General features: G+C 42.0%; 1 protein-coding gene across 5 annotated transcripts; it reads left to right on the top strand.

Moving 5' to 3' along the window:
- The first annotated feature begins 8,016 nt into the window (after positions 1-8,016).
- On the top strand, positions 8,017-26,176 carry TBC1D7 (TBC1 domain family member 7). Of its 5 annotated transcripts, XM_048940545.1 has the most exons (10): positions 8,154-8,387; positions 8,514-8,636; positions 8,784-8,982; positions 9,099-9,219; positions 10,134-10,214; positions 12,106-12,293; positions 13,444-13,581; positions 14,664-14,809; positions 17,402-17,531; positions 18,184-26,176. In XM_048940545.1, the coding sequence occupies exons 4-10, from the start codon at positions 9,108-9,110 to the stop codon at positions 18,268-18,270; spliced, it is 882 nt and encodes a 293-aa protein (XP_048796502.1). In that variant the 5' UTR covers positions 8,154-8,387; positions 8,514-8,636; positions 8,784-8,982; positions 9,099-9,107; the 3' UTR covers positions 18,271-26,176. The 5 variants fall into 5 exon arrangements, with proteins under 5 accessions (XP_048796501.1, XP_048796502.1, XP_048796503.1 ...); XM_048940544.1 differs by lacking the exons at positions 8,154-8,387; positions 8,514-8,636 and adding an exon at positions 8,017-8,130; XM_048940546.1 differs by having other exon boundaries at positions 8,154-8,636; positions 8,784-8,900.
- Positions 26,177-26,251: the final 75 nt, after the last annotated feature.

Genomic DNA, 26,251 nt, shown 5'->3' with positions numbered 1-26,251 from the left:
GGAAGTTTTTCACACAGAGGGTGGTGAAGCACTGGAACAGGTTGCCCAAGGAGGCTGTGGATGCCCCATCCCTGGAGGCATTCAAGGCCAGGCTGGATGTGGCTCTGGGCAGCCTGGTCTGCTGGTTGGTGACCCTGCACATAGCAGGGGGTTGGAACTGGATGAGCATTGTGGTCCTTTTCAACCCAGGCCATTCTATGATTCTGTGATAATAACAAGCAGTGGGAAATCCTGGGCTCTGAGGAAAGATATATTGCTTTCAAGATGTTGCAAAAAGGCGGGAGCCTTGTCTGTGCTGCTTTGTCTATCTTGCAGCAGCGCACTCAGGAAGATGGTAGATCTGCTCATGTCAGTACTCACCCATTTCTCAGGCACCAAGAACGTGCAGCGAGGCTGAGGCAGCAGGCTGTGCATGAATGGGAAATCATAGGCATTGACAGTGCACACCTCCCTCAAATCACGTGGTGCTGCACGTTTCTGTAATACATAAAAATCTACACAGTGGTTATGTTTTACTTCAACACAGAACTGCAGTATAGTACTCATTTCCACTACTGCCATTGCACCTGTACTACTTCAAAGATGTATCAATGTTTATATGCACATAAAATGTACTTTGATCTGTTTTAATACACATTGTTTCCTTAGACTGAATGGAAGTACGCAAAGCGAGGGAGAATTGGTGCCCAGGCAAATGCAGCTCAGTCAGGCTTCCAGACCAGCGCCCCAACTGATCAATTAACCGCTGAAATAAAACAGGGTCAAACTTTATGACATATTCTTAACAGTAAAACCAAGACCGCTTCCATTCCAAAGGTTAAGACATAGAAATCTTCGGAAAACAGCACCTATGGGAACAATTCCTACGAAAGGATGCTTCAGAGATACAGTGGAATCCAGCACACAGTACTTAACTATACAGGTAAGTGCAAACGCAGCAGTGGGTATAAAAATACCACGCTAATGAGGCTATAGAAATGCTAAGGTAAACTTCTTCAAATGTGGGTCAGTGTAGTGAGACACCGAGGTGTGGATTTATGAAGCAAAATAAGAGCTCTGCTATTAAATGCAGGTAACGTGAAAATGGAGGAGAGGGGGGAACCCCTGCCCATTTTCCATAGCTTTGGAACATGCAAGGCTGCTGCAGTCCCACTGGCTTGTTCTGCTGTTCTCTGGAGCCCCTGCTGATTAACAGCCGTGCAGGAAAAACAATGGAAGGCTCGTAGCCATAAATATTAAACAGAGGTGTGTTAAATGCACTGCATTGTTCTCTTTGGGACTGGAGAATTTGCCGGGGAAGGGGCTATTAAAAAGTGCTGCTGTGCCAAAGAGCAGCAAATGCCTTCATTGCTAATTCCTGTCGGGTAGCTGTGGAGCGCTTTGTAATGTGCTGGTGCAATAGCTGCATTGCTGTGCCAGCATTCGTAGCAGACAGGACAACGGGGCATATTCTGTTCAGGTAATACTCCAGAGTGCCTTACAGGCCAGATAGCACAGCCCTGCCTCCTGCAGCCTGGAATGGCTGCCACAGCCCAGCAGCACCCAAAGCACCTGTGCCTGTGCTGGCTGCGGCTGCCACCATCACACTCGGTGTGGATGGAAGCTACACACAGCCTCTAGAAGATGCCCTTGGGAGGCTCACTAGTACTAGCTATTGCTTGTCTCCTGCATACATCACATCTTGTAATACGTTTTCCCCTTGAGAATGCTCCGTCCAGTGAATTCAGCAGCACAAACCTTGGTGCGGCACCCCATCGTTGCCTTCAAGTGAACGATTGTGGTCATTTCCTTGCAGCTACAGCCCTGTGAGCAGGGCCCGTAGGATGAAGCTGGGCTGCTGGCAGATGGAGAGCAGCAACCCTCACTCCTGCCCCCAGCTCCGCTCCTGTCATCCGCGGGCGCTGGCAGCAGGGAGTGTGTGTGCAGCCATATGCTTCATGTGGCTTCATTTAGCTGGAAACCAAAAATGCGGCTTTTTGCTGGACTCGTTTTTAGGCAGATCTGCTCCCTCATCCGATCCATTGTCGACAGCAATTTATGCCAGATCGCTTTAATAGCAGAATGCAAATAGAAACCAGGTTGCTTGACTGCCAGAAATGTGCTTTTTTTTCCCCCCCATTGGATCAAAGATTGAGTGTGCTGACTGTAGAATAATAAACAAGTTGAAAAGATAAAAAAAAAGAATGAATGAAGGACAACAGTTTTAAGCTCTGTATTTCCACAAGAAAGGATGTACATGTAAGCAAACATTTTGTAGGAGAGTGGAGGCCCCCTCCTCCAGACATCGATGCACAGTAACTGGCGCTGCAGGAGTGGTGTATGCACGGTGTTAGAGAACCTTTCAGTGTCTGCTCCAATCTGTTTTATTAACTCTGCCTTTTGCAGCTAATCACATCTTGCAGACTGAAGGCTTTTGCAGAAATTACCGTGTCACATCCAGGCAATGATGACTGCCTCTCAATGCAACCTGCACAAATACGTTTCGCACAGTGAAACCTGAAAAAGCTCAGTCCTACATTTCAGCCCTAAAGAATTCAGAGGTAGCTGGAAATTGAGCTTGACTTGTAGCACGCTACATTTTGTTTGGTGGCCTTTTTCCCCACTGCTGTCTCCACACAACTAGATTTTAACATTGCAGTGGTGCTGTTTCTGCCTATGGTAAAAAAGGACTTACACTTCAGAGTGTTCCAGGCTCTCCAGACCGTGAAGGAAGGTAAGCAGAGAGCAGAAGACGGGACCAAGACAAAAAGCAGATTCACAAGAAATGCAGGGAACAAGAATGTTCCTGGGTGCTAATGACCCATTCTCTATTCTGTGAATTTCTTAGAAACATTCCAAGCATGATTTTTGGCTAAGATCAACTTGTATTCTTCTGCATCCCTCCTGTGGCACAGTGTGAAGTTAGCACACAGCACAGGCTATTCCTCCTAAACAAGTTGCTTATAACCACCCCCTTTTGGAGGTGATGAAGTTAATAACACGGTCACAGACAATCTGTCCAATTGATGTTGGTGCCAAGAGAGTGGTGGTCCCAGGCACTTCATCTGCAGCTGCAGATGTAGTTTAGAGTTGGTAGAATTGGTGGATGTTGATATTACTAAGGTACTGTGTTAAAAAAACACAGAGTAAGGCAATACAGATATGAGCTGTGCGGAGCCACTTCAGCACAATGCGATTTGATTGAAACGGGCTATTTTACCACTCACTTTTCTGAGCCTTTTGCTTGCAGTTTCAAAACAACAGAATCAAGTTGCAGCAGGACACCCTGCCCTTCTGGCTTCAGAAACTTCTGGCTAGGAATAATTTCTGTTAGCACTACAGGAGGAACAGGGCCTCCGTGGAGAAAGGACTGAGTCACTTGCTGATTAGACAGAGCTATCCACCCACATTTGGCAAATGTCTGTACTGCTTCACGTTTTTGAAGTGCCTTGTAAACACGAACAAGTCCCCACAGAATGAGCTGTGTGATCATCTCAGTTTGGCAGCTGGCAAGGCAGAGGCAGAGGAGAAGCTGGTGAGCTCATTCTCTGACGAAGGTGGCTTTTCTCTGAATTACCTGGTGTTGTTTTCTTCTCAATTAGAAGTTCCCTCCCCCAGTAGCTGCACCCATCTATTGAAACATCACTGCTGAGGGACCCTCCAAATGCCCAAGATTGAAATTCTCATTCTAGACAGGGTACAACTTCAGGTCTTTATGAAATTCCTGCCTGCTTTGAAATACTCTTGCAAATAATAATATTTATAAAACACATTAAAAAGGCAGTTTGGGTAGAATTTTCTCCTTTTACGGACTGACTGATCTGAACTGTACAGCATCAAAAAAAGATCTTAAAACTGGAAGAACTGAAATTGCAGTTTTAAAACACATACAGTGATCTTTGTTTTTCTGGCAGGAGCTCAGTGGCTTTACAAAGGAGGCACATACCCTTCATTGTCTTCACCTTGTCTTTTGGAAAACCCCCCCCAAAAATGGCATGCCACGTTGTTCAAGGCCACACAGAGCACATCCATGACATCCAGATATTAAATCCTGCTGCTTAAATTTTTAGTTCAATTTAAATAGTTCTTAAGCCTAATACAATCTCATTCGTTATAATTAATATAATTAGTCATATATAATTAATGTCTAATAAGCTGCTGCCGTTTGTGAATGCCAAATAAGCTAGTGTTGTCAACACAGCCTAAGTTCAAATTCATCAGTTTAGGAAAGCGCTAGCAACACCAAAGCCAATGCCAACAGCTTTATTTAAGTGAACACATTTCATCTAACCTTATCTATGAAGGGGAAAGTGAGAGATGCTGCACTCTCCAAGCATCGATTTTAAAACCAAGCTTATAAAATTAGCAGCAATCCATGTGCTCACCAGGAAATCACTAAAATAATCAATTGGCTTGGAACAGTCCAAGTCACTCCACAGCTCTCTCGTACATTGCAAGGAAGGGTGTTAGAGGAGTGTGTTTGCCTGCACCCTGCAGTTCACACTGCTTAGTTTGGCAAAGATTTCTTGTAACAAAAAAGAACCTTTACAGAAAATTCCTTTTATTTCCTGATGGGAACTTCTCAGTGCTAACAGCAGCAAATCATCACCTGGAGAGGCAGATGGCAATCATCTTAATGCAATTTGGGAATCTGTGGGGTGAATTGCTCTGTGTTTTTACAGCTTTCCATTATTCTGTAGGACAACAACCAGGCAGCAGGACATTGGCAGTACTTTTAATGACTATGGGAACATGGACCGAGATGGCCAGTATAGAAAACCATCATCAGGAGAGAGGTGGAGACTACTTTGTCCTATCACAAAACAAACATCACTCAGACGTTCCAGTTCAACAGCTTGTCTTCGTGCATTAAAACAAGCCTGGAAACCATGACTGATATCATTTAGAGTAATTAATTAGTTGCTTCTCAGTCTTTTAAACGAATGTGCTACAAAGCCCCCTGAGCTCCACTGAGATCAAAAGCCGGCTTGTGCACAAGGCTCACCCCCCCTTGTAGGCAGTCCTTTTGAAAGGAGGCGATTATGTGACAAATTATTCTTTGGGGGTACAACTGCTGGCTGTGCTGCATGGCTTTGGTGAGATCTGAGCCTTTCGCCCCTCATTAGTGATCCAGAGAAGTCACTGGTTTCGGTTCTCCCTGTCGAGCCTCGGGCAGATACTTGCAATATGGCAACAGGATTTGTTTCGTCTCTAGTCACACACAGTAAAATCAAACTGTCTAAACTGACCAACACTTTTCCCCTGTCATCTCACTGTCACATCCCAATTAAAGAGCTACAAAGCAGAAGAAAGACGCTCTGAGACTATTTATTATCACACGGAGACCCAAATGTGCCATGCATGCTGACACTACAAAGCATGTTTTTGGTACTATTTAAAAACACAACATTTTCAGTCAAAAACAACAATTACGTCCTTTTAACTCAGCTACCAGTCAGACTGGTAGAAGAAGAATCAGGGTGTGCACAACTGTGTATCTGATGTTAAGTAACACATCCAAGTGATGTCTGGAATCCAGAAGGCATCCTAAAAAATCACTAACACAGTCTTGAATAAATTCATTTACTAAAGGAGCAAGCAACTGCATGTTACTACTTTCTCAGTAATTGTTTTGCACTTTCCTTACGTGTCTGCAGACAAAAGCATGTCACCTCTGAAATGCTCTCATTCTCTATGAGAAATGGGAGAACAGAGAAGTAGGACACACGTGCACTCAGCATCCCAAGTTTAGCCACTTATCATGGTGTTTTCAGCCCCGTGGGCCTTTTCCTTGCTGCCATTCAAGGATACGAAATGGTGATTACAGAGTCAGAGTTTGATCTGCTTGGAGACAGACCTGGTTATTGTGCTGCCATGCTGAAATGAAAGGCTAAGCTCCCTTTTGCTGCCAAAGAGGTTTATGATATTTTTATTACCCTGGAGTGCTGTTGTTTTTTTCTGTCTCACTTCAACAAGAGATTAAGTTGGGAGCATTTATAGGTCTGATATGCATTCTTCTCTCAGGTAGAATGTAAACAGAAGAATGATGTTGTTTTGGCCAGGAAATGGAGCCAAACTTTTCTTGATCTGTTGATGTTCATGATGAAAAAGTCATGTGAATGTATAAGTAAATTGTCTTTTCCATTAGCACAGCTCTACTCGCGTTTTCATCTTCTTCTGATAAATTCACATAGCAAGGTATGCTCCCAGTGATTATCTGTAATTCCACTGATAGATCAGTCATATATGAGAGAACAAAGCCCAGTACACTTCCCAAAAGCTGCAATATTCAGCAGCATACCACTCCCTTGTAATTATTCCAGCTTTAACAGTAAAAGCACTGATTATCAAGAACCGTGAGCACAATGCAGTTCATATTTTGAATGAAAAAAAGCCATAAAAGTATTAGCAATGCCCATTTGTCTTCTCTCTGATGTGACTTTGTATGCCAGTGATTAACTCACTTGTGCAATACAGACCCATCACTATAAAATAAACACATTACCACTCTAAGTAACAGATAAAAGTGAGATGCCCAGTACGTTAGCAGGATAATAATTATTCTGGTTTTGCTATCTGCAATAATTCCAAGCCAATTCCAAAACTGTACTGCTTTTATCTTTCATGTATGCTACCTTTTCTTATGTTATTGTACTCCAAAGATTCAGCATATATGCTACTGCTGTTTGGAGAGATGCCTAGGAAGGTATGATACATCAGTCAACTGATTTTTCTTCCACTCATCTGGTTGACACCTGCAGCTATTTGTGATGAGATTCTGCTTTCATTTACAATGGCAACAAATAGATTCCATGGATAGGAATGAAGATATTTAATGTCTCTAGCCAAAGGGCAAAAAGATCGTTTATTTGGGTTATGAAAGAGCGGGTCCAGAGGAGGGCCACTGAGATGATCAGAGGGCTGGAGCACCTCTCCCATGAAGAAAGGTTGAGGGAACTGGGCTTCTTGAGCTCGGAGAAGAGAAGGCTCCAGGGAGACCTCATTGTGGCCTTTTAGTACTTGAAGGGGGCATATAAACAGGAGAGGGAACGGCTGTTTACAAGGCTGGATAGTGATAGGACAAGGGGGAATGGTTTTAAACTGAGACAGGGGAGGTTTAGGTTGGATATTAGGAGGAAGTTTTTCACTCAGAGGGTGGTGAAGCACTGGAACAGGTTGCCCAAGGAGGCTGTTGATGCCCCATCCCTGGAGGCATTCAAGGCCAGGCTGGATGTGGCTCTGGGCAGCCTGGTCTGCTGGTTGGCGACTCTGCACATAGCAGGAGGTTGGAACTGGATGGTCATTGTGGTCCTTTTCAACCCAGGCCATTTTGTGATTCCATAAGTCACGTCATCACCCGTGTGCTTGGCAACACTGATTCACAGCATATAGAACCAAGTAGCCATTTTCAGTGCAGGCGTATGCAGAAGTTACAAAAAAATAAGCCTGTTAAAATAAGAAGGTCCAACTCTTTATAGAGCTGTCTTAAAAAAATAATAATAGAAGCTTAGGCATCATTTTTTTTCATTAAATGATAAATAATAATCACCCACATAATAATAATCATTAGTCATTCATGCTAAGCCTGCGGTTTTAATGTCATTTTTGTTCTAAAAGGCTTGAATGATTTATTTTGTAGCAATGCACACACAGTGACCGGGATGCTGGGTTGTGGTTTAGTGGGAAATATTGGTGACAGATGGCCGGTTGGACTGGATGATCTTGGAGGTCCGTTTCCAGCCTTGGTGATTCTATGACTGATCGCCTGCATTCTCGAGTCAGCCTCTAATAGCTCCGAAGAGCCATCTAGCGATGGGAGACCAAAACAAAATCGCAAGCCCGCACCGATGGCAGCAGGCTGCCACCTGCTGATGCGCGAGAAGCACTTCACTGGGCACAACTGCCTTGCTAACAGCGACGGGACGAGAGGAGCGGCCTCAGGCTGTGACATGGGAGGCTCAGGATGGGCATCAGGAAAAAAATTCTTCTCATAAAGAGCTGTGAGGCACAGCAACGGCCTGCCCATGGCACTGACGAACGAGGACGCAGAGGCCTGAAGCAGCAGCCCCGCCTCCACCCCCGTGAGCTCCAACCCGCCCCTCTGAGCGGGCGGTGCCTGCGCATGCGCCGTGAGGAGCCCGTCCTGCTACAGTAGGTGCTGCGGGCCGGTGGGGGGGTTCCGCGTTCGGCCCCGCTCGCGTCCCTCTTCCGTTCGCCGGGCTCTCGGCCTCAGCTCGGCTTCCGTGAGCCGCGCCTCCCCTGTGCTGAGGCCGCGTGCTGCCCAGCGTGTCCCTGTCCCTACACGTGCCTCACAGAGGGACGGCCGGTTTCGGCTCTGCGCTGCCGAAAGGCGTTCTGCTGTATGGTTTCTGGCCGGTCTGGGTTTGATCCTACAAAGCAGTGAAAAAGTACTTAATTAAAAAAAAAAAAAGGAAAACAAAGGAAAAAAACAAAACAAAACAACACCACGACCAAGTAGGCCTAGTGGATGTGGTGACTTGTTGCCAAAACGTGGTCTTTGTTGGTGTCTGCAGATGCTGCTGTGCGTTTTGGCGTATGGAGGAGTAGCTTAGTTTCACTGGAGAAGCCCTTCAAATCATAACCCGTCTGCTCTGCCAGATAGCCTGCCAGCATTGCTGCCATCGCTGTGCTTAAAGGTTAAGGTCCTCTGTAACCCTTTGGATTAAAAATTAGAGCTTTGTTACATACGCAAGCTTGCAAGGGAGAACTGAGAATTGATACTTAAAAGGTGGAACGTAAGGAAAGACACGGTACTCACTGCAGCAGTTTACTATTGTTTCCAGCATAGGGATGAGACGGTTGTGCCTCTCTACTACTGAAAGGATAAACTCCGCACTGTGCCTGTGTCTGATAGCAACGTGAGCGTTTAATCCAGATCTGTGACTTAAGAAGAGAGCTCGGTGCGTTGCCTTGTGCTTTCCTGTCACCTCTGTGCTGCTGAGGCCAACGTCACTTGGCCCTTGTCTCTGCTTGCCTCATCTGGTGAGTCTGGAACCTGATGATTTGGTAACTTCTCTGCCTAGCAGCTGTATGCAGTTTGAGTCTCTGTACCCTAGATTTTGCAACTCGTAAGTTGAATGACTGCTTTTCTCCAAAAGGAATCAGCCATGGCCGAAGACTCTCAAAGAAACTTCCGCTCCGTCTATTATGAAAAAGTGGGGTTTCGTGGAGTTGAAGAAAAGAAGTCACTGGAAATTTTGTTAAAAGATGACCGATTGGGCAAGTTGATTTCAATGTTTCCTCTATTGCTTTGGTGATTTGGCATGTGGATGGGGAGGGAGTCATGCATGGTGTATTGCTGCTGTGCTTAGAGCACATTAAAGTTTTACATCCTTTACCAAGGATTCTTTTTTTCTATCCTTTTCCATCTTTCCTATTTCATCTCTCAGTACAAGCAGTCCCTTGAGTTTCAAGGGTTTGAGAACCTGATTTTAAAGAGTATCAAACATCTGCATGCTTGGCATTGTTGTTTTTTTCTATTCTGTCATTCTCTATGGTCAATAAGCTTAAATTTTTTTTTTTTTTTTTTAATGAAAACAGTTTCCATCTGAAAATATATTGTCTCCTTCTGTTAATTCCATCTAACCTTGTAACAGTGATGGTTTTGTTATCGATGCTTGTCTTTTATTAATATCTTTATTAGGATGGAAAGATAGGTGTCCCTAATTGCTTTGAGATAGCAACACAGTTTACAAAATGATTATAAAAATGGTAGTTTCTTCCTGGTGAGACGTAGGGTAGCTTTAGTTGTATTGCAAATCAAGTCAATGCAGGTTGCCCAAGGAGGCTGTGGATGCCCCATCCCTGGAGGCATTCAAGGCCAGGCTGGATGTGGCTCTGGGCAGCCTGGTTCGCTGGTTGGTGACCCTGCACATAGTGGAGGGATTGAAGCTAGATGATCTTTGTGGTCCTTTTCGACCCAGGCCATTCTATGATTCTGTGATTTTTTTCAGAGGAAATAGTGTTGCAGTTTATTAGACACATTCTATTCTCAACTGAACAAGTGAAAGCATTTGTTAATAATATGCCATGTAAACATGGATTTTGATCCTAGTATTTGTCATATTTAGGTAAGCAGAGACTCAAAACTGTTATTCTATTAAAACTTATCTTAAATTTTTATTTCTCTACAGATATTGAGAAGCTTTGCACCTTCAGTCAGAGGTTCCCTCTCCCATCCATGTATCGTATACTGGTGTGGAAGGTTCTTTTAGGTATGAAACAATATCTGAATAAAGCAGTGATTAAGTTTAAAAATCTTGGCAAGGTATGCAAATGTATGTTTATGTTTTTGAGAAGTTGTGTTCTGTAAGATCTTGGTTTGAAGATTACTTCTGTTTTTTGTTTCTGGCTTTAAATGATATTTGCTGTTTAAGAAGATATGAGGCTGGAGAAAGTATATAGCCCAGAAACCATGAAAAACAAAACACGAAGCATGCAGAGATTCTGTTCTCCTTGGAGTTTGGTAATCATGTGATCAATTGAAAGGCGCTAATGACTTTTCACTAAGTGGTCAAGTGTGTTGGATTTACTGGATTTGGGACCATGACACTTGGAGATGGGGCAGAATGTGGAGGGTCCTGGAGTTCTGACTCACAAGAGGTATCAGGAGAGGTTCTCTTAGAGGGCTGAATGTAAGAAAAACTGCCAAATTGAGTGTGAAACAGGGTGCATGACTGAATCTTTGGAAGAGAAAGGTGATCTACTGCACTATTGATGGTTGAGCGTCACGCCACTGTTGACAAGCTTGAATATGTCTTCTTTTTGTTCTTGGTGTCCACATGCCACTACACGTGGAGCTGGAAATAATGTATGAGAAAGCCTTATCTGAATTTTAAAGAATCTTTTAAAATGGTTTTCTCCTCCGTCCTCTCCAATTTCCTGCAATTTAAGAATCATGCCTTCATATTAATGGTTCACTTCGTACACCTCGATGTTGTCCAGGTGAAGTGGTATGTCAGAGATGTCTCTTACCTCTCGTTCACGTGTGACTCAGGATGGTGTTGAGGCTGAAATAGTTTCTAGACATGCCAGTGTTGAGATTCTTTTGTTTGCCAAAAGGAGTCTTCTCTGTTTAAGAAAAGGAGTTGGCAGGGTGTAACATAACACAGATGTTAACTGCTTTTGGATCACATAAAAATGTCTTGCTCCATCCCAGCTTTTGCAGTGCAAATAAGTGTGCAGTTGGGAAATAAACAGATAAGTTACTGTCTGTTGTGCTTGATACTAGACCTCAAGCATGTCATGGTTTAACACTTTGACAGCAATTCACTCCCCCTTCCCTTTAAATGAAATATGAAAGCAGCGGGTAGCCTGCTTTAAGACTGGGTTTTGAAGGATGTCTTGTTCTCATGGGTTTCTACAGGAAGAATTCTGCTCCATTGGTGATATGAAAATGGTGTTTCTTCATTTTGATGTTTCTAAGATCTTCTTTCTACTGTAGCCGGTGACAGCTTTGTTGTGAGCACTGCAAGATTCAGCTTTGAGTTAGAATCATAGAATCACAGAATGGCCTGGGTTGAGAAGGACCACAATGATCATCCAGTTTCAAACCTCCTGCTTTGTGCAGGGTTACCAACCACCAGATCAGACTGACCAGGGCCACATCCAGCCTGGCCTTGAATGCCTCCAGGGATGGAGAAGGAAACAAAGAAATGCTGAGCATTTCTTCTGGATGTCAGAAACAATTTTGTTTTCTTTGCCTCTCCACTTGGATGTATACGTATCTGTTTTCTCTGTTGAGAAAGCCAAAAGCCCTGCATCAAAAGGTGCTTGGATGGTATTCTTAAATTCTAATCTGCAGTTGGTTCAACCACGTGGTTGATTTTGCTTCTAGGTGTGATTTTAGAGAGGATTAATTTCTGTAATACGGTGTGCAAAGGTGTTTCCAGCAGAGATCTAACATTAAATTAAGTAATAAAACTGTTATGTATAGCATCTTTGCATTAGTTAATTGTATGTAGATTCTCTGCCAGGTCCTACATTTCCTTAGGCTGGAGTGTTAGTAGGAATTGAAGTTAGGCTCCTGGAAAGAGAGTTTTGACGTTTTTTTCTTTATGGATGCTTTTCTTTCTTCTTTATTATTATTATTATTATTATTTTTAGGAATTATTCCTCCTCACCATAAATCTCATGCTCTGGTGATGAACTACCGGAAGGAGCAGTACTGGGATATCCACCATGCTCTTCATGTAATTCGTTTTATCAATGACTCTACCCCACAGGTAGATGTTTTCCTCCGCATACATCAACTGGAATCAGGCAAATTGCCTCGAAACTTGGCTTATCCTTTGGTAAGTTTCCATTCTAATAGTATTTATGTCATAGAATCATAAAATCACAAGGCTGGAAAGGATCTAGAACATCACCTAGTCCAACCGTTCTCCTATCATCATTACTTTCCTCTGAGCTACTAAAGCATATCTTGCAGCACCTCATTTAAATAATTTAAAAATTTTAGAGTAATTTGCTTTTAAATCCAGATATTAATATTCTGCCTTCCTTTTTCTGTTAGTCTGAACTGATCTGGGTCTGTCATGTACTCTCATGTACTCTCTGGTTTACAGTATGCCCGCTCGTGGGTAAACAGGTCTGTATTTTGTGTCTGTAGTGTGATGACAAGTGTGTGGGCTTCATATATAAGCCTCTGTAAAAGGAGAGGTGATGAAAGGAACCATGAACTTTCTGAAGGTGACATTGCCTTATTTTTATGCTCACTCGAGCCCAGCTTTATTACTCTTTATAGAATAGAGTGTATCTGTAGAATAGTTAGCTCAGCTCTATCCTGTGTGCAGTCACACCTGGAACTGTGTTTTAGGCATCCTCATAGTTCTTGTACCGAGGATCTTTTCTTCTGGAGAAAATGAAATAGTGTGCCCATCACACACTTCTAGATTTGTATTGTGGGGAATAACAGACTCATCATCTGGAAAAGTTGCTTATTTGTCTCTGGGAAGGTGTTTCATCTCAAATCAAATAAATAAGATGAAGGCAGCTCATGGCTGCCTTCTTTTCTTCTGTAATTAATATCCATGACAATGGTGTTTGAGGGGCCTGTTTGGCAAGGGAAAGGAAAAAAAAAATCTGCTGGTTTAAAATGTGGGTTATAGAAACAGGAATATTGCAGTGCCATCAGGAGATGAATTCTCATTTGAGAATATTTGGGAACTTTGAATCGCAGTTGATCCAAACTCCTGTTGAATGATTTGTTTTAAAAACAAGACAAATCTTATTTGTTCTTCTTTATTAGATATCTGTCACTATAATGCAGCTGTTTCCCAGTGCTTTATTTATAAATATGTCAGGGACAGCTGGCATCTCTCTTTATATACTTAGATTCCATTCTCTTTTTGCCAAGAGCAGGGAAAAGGAATGTACAGATAATGTGAGTTGTACAGTCTAATTCTACTGTGTGTTTAGTTCGTTTTTCACTTTGTTTTCCAGGAACCAGAAGATGAAGTGTTTCTTGCAATTGCTAAGGCAATGGAGGAAATGGTGGAGGATCCTATAGAATGCTATTGGCTTGTCAGTTGCTTTGTGAATCAGCTTAACAGCAAGCACAAAGATTCATTACAACAACTAGTAAGGATAAAATACTTTTGTGTGTGTGTGTGTGTGTGTGTGTGTGAGAGAGAGAGAGAGAGAGGAAGAGGAAAACTGTAAGAGGGAAAGAAGTAAACAAGTCCTGGGAAGCATGCCTTCTGAGCATTCTGGTAGGCACAATGAATAGAGACAGCTGGAGTGTCAGACCAGTACCTGTGGATTCTGTTCTGGCAGCAGTTCCAAGTGGAAGGAGCAGAGCTTTTGGAATTGTGGCTGTGTTATCTGATAGGTCACTTTGCCTAAAGTAACGTTAGAAAAAAATTGGTTTTGTTTGCTACATTGTAGTTCTCAATTATGTTTTTTTTTTTTTTTTTAAGCTTACATTTAAGCTTACATTGCATTTAGATGAGTTATTTCTCAGTCACTTTGGAGTTTTGTTTAAAACAAAGATGTAAGAAGCTTAAGAACATTTAGATTCATGTCTGCTGCTTTTCTGGCTCGTCCTTCAGAGTCCAATACTGCTCACCCAGTACTGGGTGATAATGAGGCAAAGCACAACATTTTCTAGAAGCTACGTGCCTCAATTACATAGGGAGTATCCTTAAGTGTCATTGTAATACACACATTGTACCAAGGCTGATGGATAAAGGAAGTGTTTTTGTCTTTGACAACTATATTAACTACTTATCTTATTATGACAAAAAATCTAAAGACACTCCAGGATTTATGAAAACATGCATTGTCTTACATTAGAGCTTGAGCAAAATGATAACCATTCACATTTTTAAGCCTATTTGTGCCCTTTCTATACATGTTGTGCTTTTAAACAAGAAATAGATGCCCAGATTTTTATGTATTGCACAGGGATTTAGTCTGAGAATTGATTTTCTTGGTTTTGGTGCACTGTGTGTAGGTTGTTAGGCTGTGTGCTAAGGCAATGAGCTTCAAGATGGATGAAACTCAGTGTTACTTGTGAGGACAACAGTAATTAGTGCAGCGGGAATCTCTGCATTGCCTTAAGCTCTCCAACACCTGCATTAGGGAAGAGTGCATGTATGTTTTTGAAGTCCTGCTGGTGGTCAGCAATTTAAGGAACCTAACTTTTGCCCTTCCTTTCTCAGCCAAAAATTCTGGAGCAGTATTTAAACATTGAAGACAGTAGGCTTCTGATGCATCTGAAGGCATGTGCTGCGATGAGCAAGCTCCCTTATGATCTCTGGTTTAAGAAGTGTTTTGCAGGCTGTTTACCTGAGTCCAGTTTACAGAGGCAAGATTTTTTTTTTCCTTTCTATTTGTAATTCCACAGTAATTTTAAATTGCTGTTACCTCATGCATTTTACCTGTTGTGTAGTTATGGAGTTAGCTTCATTGCTGACTTGAAAATGACACAATTTTGTTTTGTTCTACTTGTTACTGATACAAGACAAGCTGTTTGTGATCTCTTCTAGCAAGGAAGCTGAATGTAGCAATTTATTCCCTAAGGCACTTGTCACCTCCTAGGATTTAGAACTTCTAATCCCCTATTAGTGTTAGATAGCTGAAAGGAGTCAGTTCTCAGGCTTTTAAACTGAAATCCTTGCTTAGGGAGCAATGGTAATACTGTATCGTTATCAGATGAAATAGATTTGGGTAATGTTTATTTGAACAAAACAATATTAGGGCATCACTAGGTTAGTGAAGTCCTTATTCTGCAGTTTGCAGTTTCAGCATTGCCCTGTGTGTGGCGTGCTTGTTGTTATATGGCAGGTTCTGCCCACCAAGCACCTGTAAGCAGTCTGTTCTGTGTTGTGGCTCTATAACATGGAGGTTAAAAGCTTTTACTCTTGTTTTAGCTACAGAATCAGAGCATTGGAACTTCTGGTGGCACAACAGTTCTATTTACCAACAATTTGTATGACAACATGATAGATGTGCACTTTGCCTTTGCCAGTTTAGGTTTCTACATTATTCAGTTGTAATCAAAATGGCCATATTTGCTAAGGAAATAACATACTTTGTGGGCAGCGTGTGACAGATGAACTTAATTAATGCTTGGAGATTCAGTTTGGATTAGAATCTGAAAGCCCGAATGCTTATCTGAAATGCATCCAAATGGCAGTATGAGAACTGCTGAGAACTGCAAGCAGCTCCCCGGTTCTCCTGTGAGTTTTACTTAATTTTTCAAGTGACAGCTGATTTGAGCGTGGTGTTTTATGATTTAATTTAACTTCTGATTTAATACTGTATTTCTTAGAGAGGTTGCTTGCTTTGTCTAAGTTGTAGCCCTCTCTGCCAGGCAGCAAAACTGAAATTTCATCTTTTTTTTTTCTAAGATGCACAAGATTTGTGTACACTGTACAGAAATTTTATCCAGTAATGGTGAGATGAAGTGTACATAAGGCCAGCTGTGTTCCTGACAGGGGTTGTCATTTGGTGTACATACTCTTACAGTGCACTCCTATGCTTAACCATAGCTAGAAATTGCACATCAATTTATTTTAAGTGGATTTGGAAAACTAATGTAGAGAGCTTTCATGTAGAAACTTCCTTTGAGCTTATGCAGTGTTTTTGCTCTGCTTGCCCTGATGAAACTGACAAAAAATGTGACTTGAAAGGTTTGAAAAGTAGACACTGTATGACAGCAGCAAACATTCCATGTTATGAATTAAGAAAGACTTTGCTTAAAGGGGTGATGGGAACTCTCATCTGGCCTTTGAAGCTCATTCTGCCTGCATTGTGTTCTCATGGCATTCCAGGCTGAAGTGCAAGTTCTTCCAAGAGAAGAGGTCATGCCAAAATTGAATTGTCTTTTGAAGAAACACACCTGCAGATCCGAGTCTATAGGTGGGCTGTAGGAGATGTTTTCCAGTTACTGTATTCAGAGATTATAGAGAATGGTGTGTGATCTCTGTCTCCCGTGGTTTTATTTGAAAGGAGAAACACTTTTCACAAGTACCTGGATGGATTAAAGAAAAGTAATCCTCAGAAGGTCTTTCTGACACAGCTCTTCAATGTGAAGAACTGAAAATAATGCAGGAACATTAAAGCTGCCATCTGACAGATGGTCTCACACTGGTTTTGGATAATCTTTCATCCTGTGTCTGTTGAGTTGGGCCTGAAATAGAGCTGCTGGATGAAGGGTTTCAAATTGTTGCAGGCTGTTTTAGTACTGTGAATCTCTCCCAGTAGTTATAGAGGTTCTGTTGCTAAAGAACATGCATTCTGTGAAGGCCTGGTCTTCTGGTTTCCTTAAAACTGTGAGGTCCAGGCCTGGCTCTTACAGGTGGTAGGAGTGCTTTGTAGTTCTGAGAGACTCTGTGCACAGTGGAATGAGTTGCAACACTTAAATTTGGTACATGGAACAACTATTAAACATTATGGCCTGGATCTTGCTGATAATTATATCTTCTAGAGAAATGACTTGGAATATTTTGCTGCTTGAGATGTAGTGATTGAGGATTTCATTCTTCTGAGTGTTCATTTACCTGACTACTTGAAGAATCTCATTATTGAGCATGCTAGCAAATTGTTTCCTTTTTTTGCACTAGGAGAAATTCTCACCCTTACCACACCATATGGAATAGATGTCACAGTTCAGGCTGTTAAAACATGATTTGCTTTTTGCACTTGAGCTTGTAAGCAGTTCCATTTCTAAACAAGGACATGCCATATTAATACATTTGCTTGCCATCACTCAGTACAGATTGAGGAACTGATAAAATATCTTTCATTGACTGTGACCTGAATAATTCAATATACTTACTGCTAGTCAGGAAAACAATCTGAAAAAGGTAATTGTACAAACACTGTTCTAGCAGATATACAAGCAGATAAAGACTACAGTAATGCTTAGTGATTCCTTTATCATTTCTTTTTGCAGGGTTTGGGACAAAGTTATTAGTGGATCCTGCAAAATTCTTGTTTTTGTTGCTTTGGAGATATTGTTAACCTTTAAAATGAAGATAATCGTGCTGACCACTGCAGAAAAGATCACCCAGTTTTTGGAAAATGTAAGTGAAATGTAACATTATAGTCTGTGCTGTGCAATTACCTCGCATGGCCCATAAAAATGTCTTTTGGCCTTGGTCATTTGTTGTTTTAAACATACCAGAAGAAGGGATGAGAGGAATAGTTTCTGTCAGGAGGTGAGGCTTCCATAGAATGAAGGCTCTGGGTAATATGTTATTTATGTTTGTGCAGATTTGACACCATTCCTTCTGATAATAACGTGTTGTTTTTTTTTTTCTTGTAAAAATAAGCATGGATGAAGTTGGATTAATTTTTCCAGAACCTCTTACCATTAAACCTAGCCCTGATCTTTCTCTTTGTGGAAAGACGTGAGTGTGACAGCAGGGTTGTAGGAGCCTCATGTGACCTAGGGTAGCTGGATTGGACGTGTTTATGGTCGTGGATGGGCCAGTGTAAGTCCTGTCTGATGACAGATGAGGGGTGTAAAGTAAGAGAACCTTGGGTTCTCCTGTTTTGTGTCTAAAGCTTGGGCGTGCTTGTAGGATGTGAGGGATGCTAGGGCAGGGAGGTGGAGCTGTAGTTTCTCTTTGTATAAAGAGATGAAACTTGAATTGGAGATTCAAAATCTGTATTTAAAATGAAACAGTCCACATAAAATGCATTGACAAGGCATCTTAACTCAATCTTTTGTAGATTCCTCAAGATAACACTGATGCTATTGTCAGCAAAGCTGTAGATCTGTGGCGCACACACTGTGGGACTCCAGCACACTCTGTCTGACAACTTTCCCCACTTACAACAGCTTGGAAAAAAAAAGCATTTAAAAAGTTTCCTCTTGCTGTTCTTCCCTCTTTGTGGTGTAATGTTCTTCCTTTCCTCTCCAATTTGAAGATGCTATTAAAGCATTTCACGGCATAGCGATCAATGTTTTTCAATAAATATGGATGGAGTGAAAATACTGAGTGGTGATATGATGATGCCTAGGGCATTTTAATCCAGCCAGCTACACTATTCTGATTGCACAGTGTGTTCTATGGCTTTTGGGGAAGTAAATGTAACTCCTGGAGCAAGGTGAGTAGGCTGACTTGTAGAAAATACTTCTGTATGCCAGCTTATACTTGATAGAACTAGTTACTACTTGGAGGGGCTTTTAAGGTGAATGCATAGTATCTCTTATTTTGCTGGAACTCAGTGGTGAACAAAGCACGTTCCTTTGCTGGAAATTTAAAAGTACTCTATCAAAACCATAGATTTTCAGGTAAATGCAAAAGAGGCATCACGAATTTGAGACAGAGAAAGACATCACAGTGAGCAGGTGAGTCGTATTTTTCTGAAATATCTTAGAAGTGCTTTCTTCCTGTCTGCCAGTGAACTGTTATGGCTGTATTTTGTTTGTGCTCAGTGAAAAATACTCTTGAAAGATGCTCAGTGGTTTGGCCAAATTAAATTTTACTGTGCAAATAATGAAGAGCTTTTCTTTCTCATAAGTTTGTAGTCAATACTGCAATCTTAAGGCTTGAGAGAGGAGGAGGCATCTTTGGAGTATCTGGATATTTGGATAGTAGATGTACTGAAGAATTATTATTTGAAAAGAAAACACTGCTATGTGTAAAGCAGGAGCTTTGGCCACCTGCTGGTTTCCTCATTTTATAATGGCAAAATGATGTGGTCAGTAAGTCCTCATCTCATTTAGGTTCATGATTTGAAATGTTTCTAAGGGAGGTTGTGTCTGAGACGGGACCTGTCCTGTTCAGCTTCTTTATCAGTGATGTAGGACAAGTGATGGAGTGCTTATTCCATTTAACATCTGCAGGTGAAACCAGACTGAGTGTTGATTATCAGGTGATACAGCAGTGGCAGGACTGTAGGTGTAAGCTGAAATGAGGGCTTTCAGGCTATAGGGAAAAATTTTTCCCCCATGAGGACAGTCAAGCAGTAGATACAGCTCATAGAAATTGTACAGTTTCCACTTTTGGGAGATTTCCAAGTTCCAACTGGTCATGTTCCTGAGCAGTTTGGTCTTACCCCTTAGCAGGCCTTGCTTTGAGCAGCAGGTTAGATGAGAGGCACGCAGAGTCCTTTCCAGCCTGATGTACCTTGTGATCTGTCCTATACTGAAGTGTAACTTTAGGCAAGTATGGAAGAAATCAGTGAAAGGAGTAATTATAATTCAGAATTACAGGCAAGTAATAAAAATACCACTAAGCATGACTCAGGGACTACATGGATATTTCATATTTACTGCATTTATTTGTTGTGGCTTGAATTTCTTGTTGTTTTATGCTTGTTTGGTTTAGTTTTCAGAATAAGTTAGACGCAGAAATGTAATTTATGATGCAGGTAAAAGCAGAGAGTGATTGGCCACATGTGCAGGTTGCTGGAGAACTAATCCTGTAGAAGTGTAAAATTACATTTCCACACCTCATACAGACCACAGAATCATGTATAAGAATACCTTACTTAGTTATTTGACTCAGAGGTGCTTCTATGCCAAGTACATTTGCTGCTCCTCAGAGAGTGTATTTAGTTTGTACTCGGGGCAGACTTCAGATGCTTTAGACATTTAAACTTGTTTCAAACTAGGTCAGGTTTACCTTCCAGCAGGTTAGCTGGGGAAGTGTGGAGCTCAGCTCAGGTTATAGGAAAGAATCTGGTGAGATGATCTGTGTGAGATTTTGAATGCTGCCCTTAGTGCTCCTGAAATGCCTGAGTCTGCCCCATTCAGAAAAAGCTTGTTTGTGTCTGCTTTGATAGCACTGCTGTGTCTGCATTGTAGTGTAGTGTAATCCATTCAGCTCACTTCAAAAAGGAGCTTGTTTTTCTAGAGTAGGTGTGAAAGCTGAGTAATGTGGTTAAGAAAGAGTGTATATGTTCTGTGAATAACAGCACTTCTTTCTGTACCATTCAGTGCACAAGTTTTTTAAATAAGCAGCGGTGCTGCAGTCAGAGTGCTTATTTGAACATTTTTCCCTTAGGATGCACAGCTTACCAAAAGTAAGTTATGTGTGCATTATTCCAGCCTTTACACTGCAGATTACTAAAGAAAAAAAAACACTCACACAAAAAACAAAAGCCAAGCACTGATGATGCGGAAGGTGTTCAGCAGTTTCAGTGCTGAAAGGAAATCAATAACTCATATTCTGTGAAGAGAGAAGCCCTGAATCAAGATTAAAAGTGCCACTCAGTGTTACTGCTTTTAGACTAGTCAGAACGTATTCCTCCAATCACCGTTGGACTGAAAGCTGAAAGTTTATTTTTAAACTTCCTGCTTTTAATTTGGAGAATCCTTCTCAATCAGTGAGTAACCCTGGAGCTGCTCTGACAGGCACAGAATTGGCACAGCATCACAGACTGGCTGAGGTTGGACAGGACTGCAGCAGGTCGTGATTTAGCGGAGGGTTGTTACAGTTAGGGTAGGTTGTGGTTGGACTTATCTTTAAGATCTTTTCCAACCTGAGCAAATCTATGATTCTATGCAAAGAAATAGCAGGATTATTTCTATAACCAGATACATTATTTGTTCTGGACTGTGCTGAAGAAAGGAAGCTGTCCAGAGAATGAATAATGGCTCATCTCCATGCTGCTTTCACTGATCTTAGTAGATGTTTGTGTATATCTTAATCTGCAGCTTTTACTTTGGATTTATGAGGCATATGGTTTATCCACAAAAAAACCCCACCAAACCTTACTGACTTCTTAAAAGGTTGAAAGTTTGAATGTGGCTTACTAATTTGTTTATAGTAACATCTGCTCAGTTGAATGTAATACTTTAGTTCTGAAGCCTGCTTTCTAAGAGAATGGGAGAAATGTGAGTTGTCACTGCTCCCATCGTGTAATGAGCAGATTTGAGTTCAAAGTAAGGGTCTTTATAGTCCCAGCTTAGAACAGAGTCTGCCTTTGGCAAGTGGGGAACAGTTTCTCTCAGAGGGAGGTGAGGCACTGGCACAGGCTGCCCAGAGAAGCTGTTGGGTGCCCAATCCCTGGGTGGTGACCACGTTGGATAAAGGTTAGTCTAGTGGGAGGTGTCCTTGCCCACTGCAGAGGGCTTGGAACTAAATAGTCTTTAAGGTCCCTTCCAACCAAACCATTCTGTCATTCTATGATATGCTGCTAACATTTGCTCTTTGTCCTTTTGCACTAAAGCACTGCTATAAATGCAGTTTCTAGATGTACATTTTTAGTGGACAATCCCAATTTGGTCACTTAGCTACTACAGATTATTATTGTTAGTTTCCTTTCAGTTTCACATAGTTGTGCGCCCTACTGAAATCCCTAGCTAAGTAATTCAAGGAAAATGGTTAGCTTTCAAATTTGTTTTCTTTTCACCCAGTGTCTTTACAGGATTGTGCTGATGAGTCATCTGACAGTCATTTTTCTTCTTTCCTGAGAACTTTGAAACTTATTTTTTTTCTTTATTTACGTTGTTTCTGCTTGACTGACTGAGCATGTAACTGCTTACTGCCCACCTGTTTCTCCATACAGAACTAGCAGCTTAGTTGTATTTTTTTTTCTTTTTCTTTCCCCACAGACAATAGAAACAACGCTGTTTTGGAGAGTGAAAGCCCCTCCCTCTTCTTCCCATGCCAAATATCTTTGTGGACTTTGCTTTGATCCAGTTCTCCCCTCAAGCAGTGCCTTCCCTCCAGAGAGGTTGAGAGGAATGCCACATCTGTGCTCACCCATGTTGCATGCACCAGTTCTTGTTCAGTTACAGTCCAAATAACTGATGGAAATTCCAGATAAGAAAAGTAATGGCAGATGTCAGAGGATGGTGCTTTAAAAATGATCACAGAATCACAGAATGGTGTGGGTTGGAAGGGACCTGGAAGATCATCTGGTTCCAACCCCCTGCTATAGGCAGGGACACCTCCCACTGGACCAGGTTGCTCACAGCCCCATCCAGCCTGGCCTTGAATGCTTCCAGGGAAGGAACATCCACGTTGTGTCTGGGCAACCACTTCCAGTGTCTCACCACCCTCACAGTAAAGAATTCATTTCTAATATGTACTTGAAATGATGAGTAATTTGAACTCCAGTGAAGGGCTTGAAAGCATGAAAAGAAATGGAGGAGAGTGTGGAGTTAAGTGTCTGAGATAATAACTCAGAGGTTGGTGAAGTAACAGTGATACCTCAGGCATCTGTGGGTAGGAGATCAGCTGGTAAAAACTGGGTTCATGTTGCATGAGGGATGCTTTCACAATGTAGTTACCTTTACAAGATAGTTACTCAGGCCTGAGTGTCCTAGTGGTTCTTAAGTTTGTTGTTATGGCTGGAAATCCCTGTGCTGAAGGAGAGCCCTACTGCTCTGTGTGCTATCCTGTCTCACCTTGTGCTGGACAGGGCAAGTTGGTATCCAATAATGGATTTCACAAAAACCAGTCCAAAACTCTATATTTTCCGAGCTGAGCAGCGCAGTGAAATGCTCTCTGTTAGGCTTTTGGTACAAGAGAATATGGGGGAATGGAGTTGCTTCTCTTTCATATGCTAATCGTTAATCCAGGTTATTGGTGGAGACCTCTGGGAAAGGAATCTGCCTGGGCAGGTGTCCTGTCCAGTGCTGTCTATTGCCTCTACTGCAGTAGTCCGCATTAGGAGAGGTGGAAATGCTCCTCACCTGAGGCTGCAAAGACAGCAGATTAACTGTGTGTGTTTGGAGCTAGCTTCTAGCTGCCACCAGGCAGGTTTGATGAATCCACTTGATGAATCTCCTTGATGAAACTTGGACACTCATCAAATAGAAGCAATTATTGTATTTCATGTCACTGTAACAATAGATATCAGAAGAGAGACTGCAAGCTGCACCTTGCTGTTGGGTGTTTCTGTGGGCCTACCATCAGAGGGCACATCTCTCAAAGTGGTTTGAAGCAGCTGATAAAGGTGAGCTGGCTCCTGGAGGCTGTGTCTGATGGAGAGAGCTGACTTTTATTCAACCCTTCTCTCGGTTTCCTGCCTGCAGGTGGCATTAGATAGCAATTTGATTGCAGGTAATGAGAGGACTTCACTGAATACACGTCTCTCTTTCCTGAGGCTAGTTTTACAAAAAGCTGAAGTGAAAATGTAAAAGCACAGCCCTGGTGTAGGGATCCTTGTGGAAGAGGTTGGCTTCTCACATTCCTTGTACATTGCAGCCCTACCAATGTATATATATATTTAACACACCGAAATTCCTGTATGTAACTAAAACACGATCTGATCCTGCTTTGGAATCAGTAGGTAGTTGGGGGAAAGGGGATCTTTAGTCAAAACTGATGATTTAAAAAAAAAAAACACTTACTCATCCACATCTCCCAGGATAGCTACGGACCTGTTGGCTTCTAGAATGGGAAATACACACAAACAACTGGAAGGAGGTGAGTGAAAACATACCTGAATGGAAGCAAACAGAGAAGCCCAGTACCAGCCTTTTGATCATGGTATGTATCTGTGCCAGCAACACAGATCAGCAGAATTTGGTCAGTTAAAGTAATGCTTCCCAGCTATTGAAACTACTGGGATTTGGGTGGGAGAAATCAGAGGATGGAAAGGCCACATGAATGTAGTGGGATGGGCAGGTATGGCTGCTTTGCTGAACAGCAATAATGCTTGTACTACTAACAGGCATTTTCCTCTCATCACACTGTGATGTTTTTAGATCTCTATGTGTGTGCCTACTGCAGACTGCCGATTTTGTTCTTTCTTCGTTAGCCTGGTGTCGGTACAGCTTTGGAGCAGAGCTCAATCATTGTCCCTTGTCCACATTCACTGAACTGAGAGGCTCAGCCAACGCAATTGCAATGGCCCATAGACCTGCCCTGGTAAGGCCAGCCTCTGCCATGCAGGGAGCAGGGGACTGCTGCCTTCAGCTGTGCCAGTCACTGGGACAGTGTAAGAAAGCACACAGATACTTGAATTTTTTTTTTTTTTTTAAATGATTTTTTTTTAAGAAACTGCATACATCAGGGACAAACAATAATTTAAATAGCATGCAGTTTCAGTATGTACAAAACCTAGGACATAGAGATCCAGCTTAATTTTTTTTTCTAGTTATTTACATTGTTTTCATACAGCCATAATCTGTTAAATTACAATACTGGAAGAGCACATGATTGACAGCCACCACACTCACTCCTATACAAAGACAAACTATATACATACACTTGGATATCAACTGGCAAATGCAACTGGTGCAGGAGTAACTGGGACACATGGGAAAGCAGGTAGTGTGCCCGTCACCTCCTCTTTGCTTACAGAAGTTGTTCCAAGCTCAAGCAGGCTGAACACCTGGGAAAAATTATTTGTCCCCTTTTTTCTTTCCTGATTTTTTTTTTTTTATCAGTGTAGTCATTTCCCATGGCTATTCAAAGTGATGGTATTTGCAGGCACGTTAGGGAGCCCCTGTCCACATATAACTATGGGTTTTCCATCTTGCCCTATTTTGTGTGAATGCAAGCGTTAATGTAACTAGGCAGGCTGGAAGTGCTCCCACTCTTGGTCTGCAGTGTTTCCACTGTACAGATGGCACAGTAGAAATAGTGGATGGTGAGTTTGGTGGCCAGTTGCAGTGGTGATGAAGTGCTGTGGTTTTACATGTAAACCTTAGGCTGAAATGTATCTGTGGAATGGGCTTACTACCAAGCTTCAGCTGACATAAAATTGTTAATAAAAATCTATTATATTATTTTTTTCCTTCTTCCTCTTTCAGTAACGTCTAGAGTGTGTACCTGGAACTGTCCAGACCAATTGTCTGAGCCTTATCCCAGGGAGCATCAAGCCTAAAACTATTTCAGCATGCAAGTATTTAACCAATGGTGCCTAGGGTGGAGAAAGGCCACAACACCGACCTTCCCCCTTGATCCTGAGTCCTTTGCCAGGTCCCTGTCATCCAGCCCTGGCAAGAGTGTGGGTGGGAACTCAATGCCAATGTTGTGCTTCCTTGCCCTTGCTTTTTTCCAAATCATAGAACTTTCATCTAGAAGTTCTGCAGTTGCTGTTTCAATTCTTTCTTCCTTCCTGCTCATTTTCCAGCTCATCTTTCAACAGGCTATAGGATAGGTCTTGTTACTTGTATATTTTAAGTATGAATAACCCACAGTTCAGCAGATAATAAAAAAAAACTTGACTCTCGTGTATTATTACATCCATTATCAGCCCTGGAATACCAGTTTTTGTTCTGTGCTGACTTTTTCCATTCTCTAAATGTGATGTAGTTTATTGCTACTGCTAATCTCTTCCTAATACGAATGAGAATGACTGGTGGTAACTGAGTCTTCAGCAGGAATGCTGTCTTTACATAATCCAGCCTACATGCAACTTCCCAAGAATGACAGAGTTGGGTCTGCCCATTGAGGACATGCTGTGATATCCAGGCACTGACAAGTTCTTGAAGAATGCCTTGTCATAGGATAACTTTGCAAAATACCCCAAACTGCTGGAGCTACAGCCAGGCGAGGTGCCAGTTCTGCAGTGCTTACTGATGACTTAACACTTCATATTGCTGCTTCTTCCTCTTCCTTCTCCTTTTCAGTAACAGGCTATACTTATGAGTTGGGGGAAATCCAGCAGTTCTTCCACTGTTTCCTTGTGTCTGCTTGGACTGTTAGAGTGAATATAATTAAAAAATAAAATAAAAGCATTGCCCTGGGGACAACATGAATCCTGAGGCAGCCAGAGGTCAGCAAAAACTTGCCTTGGGCCCATTGGCCAAAGGCCTGGTGGCTGGTGACTGACCAGCATTTATTGGCACCTGGCTGTTATGCCCCTCAACCACTGCTGTAGGGCTTGT

The sequence above is a fragment of the Lagopus muta genome, chromosome 3 (assembly GCF_023343835.1).
Source record: "Lagopus muta isolate bLagMut1 chromosome 3, bLagMut1 primary, whole genome shotgun sequence".
NCBI lineage: Eukaryota > Metazoa > Chordata > Aves > Galliformes > Phasianidae > Lagopus > Lagopus muta.
Note: the sequence above shows the minus strand (reverse complement) of the source record. Positions and strands in the feature narration are given on the sequence as shown.